The sequence below is a fragment of the Suillus bovinus genome (assembly GCF_016758785.1).
Source record: "Suillus bovinus strain UH-Sbo-P2 chromosome Unknown EDB93scaffold_39, whole genome shotgun sequence".
Taxonomy (NCBI): Eukaryota; Fungi; Basidiomycota; class Agaricomycetes; order Boletales; family Suillaceae; genus Suillus; species Suillus bovinus.
In genome coordinates, this window is record NW_024542095.1 from 316,452 (window position 1) to 322,451 (window position 6,000).

At 47.1% G+C, this 6,000-nt stretch overlaps 2 protein-coding genes across 2 annotated transcripts; both read right to left on the bottom strand.

Annotated features, from left to right (window-relative positions):
* Positions 1-738: 738 nt before the first annotated feature.
* EDB93DRAFT_1208067 (uncharacterized protein) lies at positions 739-2,278 on the bottom strand (the record flags this gene model as incomplete). The annotated part of the gene is made up of 3 exons (XM_041451011.1): positions 739-1,249; positions 1,466-1,714; positions 2,057-2,278. The coding sequence occupies 3 exons, from the start codon at positions 2,276-2,278 to the stop codon at positions 830-832; spliced, it is 891 nt and encodes a 296-aa protein (XP_041306403.1). The 3' UTR covers positions 739-829.
* A 769-nt stretch (positions 2,279-3,047) lies between these two features.
* EDB93DRAFT_1087751 (uncharacterized protein) lies at positions 3,048-3,815 on the bottom strand (the record flags this gene model as incomplete). Its single annotated transcript, XM_041446073.1, has 1 exon — positions 3,048-3,815. A coding segment is annotated over one exon (768 nt), but the record flags the coding sequence as incomplete, so codon positions are not given.
* Between the last annotated feature and the right edge of the window lie 2,185 nt (positions 3,816-6,000).

Consider the following 6,000-nt stretch of genomic DNA (forward strand, 5'->3'; position numbering starts at 1 on the left):
GATGTTCAGACTCAGATAATAGCTCCTTATTGTGACTAGAGGGACTGGACTGGACCTTGGACGGTCCTAGCAAAGTGAAGAAACTAGCGCGCAGACCTCTTTATCAACGTATCCAACACGCTCAAGCGGGCTACCCCCAAGCCGTGTCAAGGTGAAAATGTTTCATTTTCAGCCAAGCGGAAACGAGGTCTAGATCTTCGTCGCCGGTGATAGAGACATGCACTGGACTGAGATTGAGATCGGTGAGCCCTATAAAAAAACCCTGATCTTTCCAAAGGCGGTAGCACTCGGTTCGAAAAAGGGGTGATTGGTGGGGGTAAGTCATTCCAACACTCGACGATTCTCAAGCGCTGGGATTGAAGTGCTCTATCCAATAGAAGTTGCACAGAGACCATCAAAAGCCTTGGGAATGCATTGTTGTGAATCATATGCAGATGTTGAAGGGGATTGAATGTTTCAGATCGCGTGAGTGACCGAGATTGCTTGTGTCACTTGTGATTGGCCTTGCCATAGCTGCGCTTTGGATTCTGGACTGTCCATAGCAGTGGCTTTGTCTTCAAAGTTCGCCAGGACCATCCTAATAAATTGGGAAGTCGCAAACTTCACGATTTACTGGCTAAGTACCGTGTAACAGTCAGATTTCTCATGCTTAGCAAAATCCGCATTCCGGAATGTTGAAAGAGGCTCGCCACGCGGACACACGCTCAATGATTTCAAAAAATGTTAAAGCTCTCTGATCCTTATTGCATTTGGGAGAACGTAAAAGGTTTATTTGAAAGAGCGACATTTGCATCAAAGTCCAATAAGTAGTGCTTACAACTTCCCAAGCCTAGTATTGGGTGGCTCTTCTCCTAACAGCGCGCACCTTATCCTGATGCGTCAACCCTCTCTTCTCATGATACTTTCCCGGGTGGTACTTGCCGTCATCGACGTTTGAATTGGGATGGTACTGACCGTCGTTCATCTTTGAATCAAGGTGGTACTTGCCATCATCTGAGCGTTTGCCTTTGGTACCAACGTGATACTTGCCGTCGTTGAACATGGGATTCGGATGGTACTGACCGTCGTTCATCTTCGGATCAGGGTGGTACTTGCTATCATCCAAGCGTTTGCCTTTGGTACCGACGTGATATTTGCCGTCGTTGAACATGGGATTGGGATGGTACCCGCCGTCGTCAAACTTCGAAGCAGGGTGATAATGGCCATCGTCCGAGCGTTTTCCAGCGCCAGCTACGGCGCGCATTGCAGTCTCAGTGGGATTGGCTGCTGTCGTGGTAGTAGTTCCAGACGTGGCCGTGACAGTCTCCCTTGCAGACGTGGAGGAGGCTATTGTTGTTGGAGAATTCGTCGTCGCGGGCGCAGTGGAGCCCGTTTGGGACGTCGGGGTCGCTGTTCCGGTGCCGGGTACTGCATTGAGTACGACATTCAATATAGACGCGCCTGGGTTGGGAATCGCAACGGGGACAGGGTCTGCAAGAGCGGCATTGTGATACTGGCCATCATCGTAAGCTGTATTGGGATGATACTGGCCATCGTCGTAGGATGTATTGGGGTGGTACAATCCGTCGTCAAATGTCTGGGTGGGAGTAGGAGAAGACGTATCCGTCGCGGCGGTATTTGTAGGAGTATCCTGGCCATTGTTATACGTGGGGTTGGGGTGATACTGGCCATCGTCGTACGAAGGGTTCGGGTGGTACTGACCATCGTCGTACCTCTTGCCCTTGCCTGGAGAGGGACTTGCTGTAGCAGCAGCGCTATGTGATTGCGTCTGGGAAGTTGAGTCAGCGAAAAGATGGTGCTTGTCAGGCGCGACGACATACTGGCTTGTCTTTATTCTGACTAGGCTGGACTTGAGCATTCTTATCCACGACAACGTCGTGTTGCACGCTGGGGGTGTTCTGCACATCGGTAATCTGCACCGTCGATTAACGAGGTGAGGGTTTCAGTATTATAAGTGTGTACAACATACTGGAGCTTGTCCCTGAGCTTGTTCGTGGGACTGAGAACCTGGGTGCTGTTCGATGACGTGTACGGGGTGTTTGTCGGTGACAGCGACAGCCTTAGAAGTGTGGTTGGAATGAGTCCCATTAGGGCTGGTGACAAGAATATCGAGAGCCCTAGTGGTGTGGTTGGCGTGAGTACCATTAGGGCCCGGAGTAGGATCGACTAAGCCTGCGCTGAGAGACACGTATGGACTCGGAGAAGGAAAGACAGGAGTAGCAGACGCGAGGAGACAAAAGGCGAGGAGGGCGGCGAAGCGAGAAACTAGTTGAACCATGATGCTAGATAGTATGAAAATAGTAAAGAATGTATTGTAATTTCTGATAGCGATGTGAGAGAAAGAAGGAAGAAGGAACACTTGTGTTCGTCCTGGCTGACGACCGCTATTTATCATGTTTCGACGACTCGGTAGGGGACCAATCACAGGTCAGTAAAAAGGATGTCGTACGTGATCGACGTCATCGGTGACTTCCAGAGGCTGCCATGCCGAAGGAACTCAGCCTGGCATCTTGATTGGCGCACTACAATAAATTCTAGCTTGAAATATACCGTTGTCAATGAGTCCATGCGCGTGAAGACAACGCCCTAAAAACAGAGTTGAACCGGAGATGCGGCACACTCACCATGACCTCCCGTTCATGGGTTTGAACCAAACCAAACGGAAGGTTACCGTGACTTGCCTCCAAGTAGTACATAGGTGCCAAGTTTGCCAGACGTGCTACGCAGGGCCTAAGCTGAGCTCTCAATAGTGCCGCATGATCATTTAGTATTGTCGTGGTGGTTCGTAGAGTCGCAGTTTATCGAGTACGATGTGTGGATTTATCAACGCAAGTGTAAGACTTTACAGTCGAGTCCATTTAAGGCAGCTTAAGTAATCATGTATTTTTTTTTTTTTTTTTTTTTTTTTTAGACAAGCGATATATATTTGTAGCAACTGACAAAATCTAGCTCTACAAATACGCGCTATAGCGGAACACATAGGGTTCCGGTCCGAGGAAAAATGCATTTACGCACTCCCATTTTGTGGGGTGTGTGGGGCTCTGTGGCTACCTGGTTGCCTCGTTCGAAGAGGGCCTGGGCGGCTTAATACCCACTAAAACCTCTAGGGCGATAGCCCAGTTCTTTGGAAGGGGGTTGTTTGAGGTGATTATTTCTTTCCACGTGGATGTAACGAGCTGTTGGAAAGGTGAGGTGCGGTTAATTCTTCTCGCTGTGAGTCTGTCTATTTGTAGTTGTTTATTTATGGTTGATGTCCATCGTTTTGTGATTGTTTGTTTTGTGTATGTGGTGCCGTTTATTGTTCTGTCGCACCTCATCGTCCATATTAGGTACGCGGATTCGGATATCAGAATTTTCAGGAGTCTGGAGGCGCCTTTTTGTGAGTTGTTCGCTGGTTGATTGTCGGGTGGGTTATTTTGTCTAGTTAACGGTGGTAGGTTTATGTTTCCGCATCCTAGGACTGTTCCTATGCTTATCCTTGGCCAGTTACCAAATTTTAGGGGCCATGTTCGTTTGGCTAGGGACCAGATTAGTGAGCTGGTATTATTTGGGCAGTTGATCAAAATGTGTTCTAGGGATTCGTTGTCTGCGTTGCAGTGGGTGCATTTCGCCCGATGTTCATATGTTGGTATTTTTGACCAGTATTCTCCGATTTTATGTGCACCGTGCATGGCTTTGTACAGGAACTGTCTCGTCTTGCGAGATATATCTTTGTGTCTGCTATTCTCCCAAATGCTGGCATCTGTTTCTAGGTGTCCGGTTATTTCTTGTATTGCAAATCTGGTAACGTCCAGGTTGTTCGTGGTTTTTTGTCTCGGGATCGTTGGTCTGTTTTCTCTTATGCCTTTGTATGCGAGGGATTGTGAGATGGCTGACAGTTTTGCTCCTTGTAGGTTGAATTCACTTGGTACGGTTAAGTTTAATTCGTCTGGCTGTGGTTTGTTTGCTCCTTCTTTTGCCAGTCTATCGGCATGTTCGTTTCCTTGATGTCCGTTGTGTCCTTTTACCCATATGAATGCGGTTTGGGCTGACCGTCTTCGTAGATGGTATGCTGTTGCTCTTATATATTCACTATTTGCGATGCCGATCCATCCGGTGTCTTCCCAATGTGGGAGGTGTTTGGTTAAGCTATCAATGGCATACCTGGAGTCGGTTACAAAGGTTATAGGTATGTATGGTTCTGTTCGTTGCAGTGCTAGTAGTATTGCTGACAGTTCTGCTATCTGGTTTGAGTGTTTCTGTCCTGGGATTCTGAAGGCGAGGTTTTTGGGGTGGTTTTCTCCGATCCATATTCCGCATCCACTTTGTGCGTTTTCTTTTCCATTGTTCAAGCATGAGCCGTCAGTGAAGATGGTCATGTTGTCCTGTATGAGATTGAGGCCCCTTGTCGGTGCTTGTAGGCGGTGTGCTGGGGTGAGTGATGTGTTGTTTGGGTCTAGGAAGATTCTGAAGCATTCTGATAGGCTGGATCGTATCGTTACTGTGGGATCGAAGAGGATTTCCCCTTGTCGTCTTTGGTGTGTCTGATAGTTCTTTTCTTTTCTGCGGTGAGTTAGTGATAGTCCGTCTTTTTTCGGTTTTGTTTTGGTGTTAAATTTGGGTGCGATTTTAAACAGGATTTCATTTGCGTATTGGGCGCAGGTGTGAGGGTTATTGCATCCTTCTTCTCAGTCTTTATTACATGCGGTACAGGGGCATGTTTTTCTCGGGAAGTGTTGGTCGTTCTCGCTGATTCGCGTTAGTCTTTTCCTGATTTTTAGAAGGTGTTTGATGTTGTCCGATTTATGCGTGTCTATTAGGCATTTATTTTTTGATTTGTGGTACGTGTTCTTAGGTGCGCCTGGATGGCACCATGATGGGAGACTTTTCTTAAGTTCTTTTGAGAGTTTTATCGGTGCGAAACTGATGTTGAGTTTTTTCGCTGTTTTTAGTATCATTTGTGCTTCGCGAGGTAGGGATGTCACTCTGGGGCCTCTTGTCGGAGGGACCCATGATGTGAGGAATGGGTTAGTGTTTTCATTATTGTTGTGTTTCGGTCTTATTTTGTTCAGTATTAGGTCCATTATCGAGGCCCATGTTGGTCTGGACGGGGAAAGATCTAGGTACGATTTTACCCATGTCACTTCTATTGCTTCATTTCTTGATTTGATGTCGAGTAGGCCGATTCCGCCTTCTTCTTTTGGGCGGTGCATTTGTTCTAGGCTAATGGGGGGGGGTGCGTGCATTGTTCCAGATGAAGTTGCGTATGATCTTTGTCATTGCGGCTTCAATGTTCTTTGGCATACCTTGGGCTTTAGTTAGGAATTGTGTCATGCCGCCTGCGATCATTTGTACTATTAGTTTTTTTCCGTCTAGAGTTGGGTGGCCTTTTTGCCATTTTTTCAGTGCTATGTTGACATTGTTCAGTATCGGTTCCCATGGGGTTACATCATTGGTTTTGTTACCAATCCAGGCGCCTAAAGACCTTATGGGGTGGCTGTCCGGTGCTATTCTAATGTCGTTGCTTAGTGGTGGTTCGAGGTGGTTTGGTTGCCGTGTTCGTATTACTCTGTCATGGTGCGTTTTTGATCCTATTGGTATTATTTCGGTTTTTTCGAGGTTGAATTTTGCTCCAGATGCGCGACACCACTTTGATAGTATTGTTTCTAGGTCACTGTATTTGTCCGTCTCATTTAGGTATATGGTGGTGTCATCGGCATATAGGTTTACTATTATTTTGTCTGTTAGTCCCGGTATGTTGTAGCCTGTGAGTTTTTCTGATTTTCGTAGTGTGCATGCTAATGGTTCAATTGCGAGGTCGAAGAGGAGGCATGAGAGGGGGTCGCCTTGGCGTACCCCTCTGGTGACTCGGAACGGGGCACTTAGTATGCCGTTTATTGCCACCTTAGTGTGTGCATTTTTATACAGGGCCTTGACCGTCGTGATGAAGGTTTGTGGGAGCTGGAAGGCTTCGAGGGTTGTTATTAGGTAGTCATGTTTTATTCTGTCATATGCTTTTTC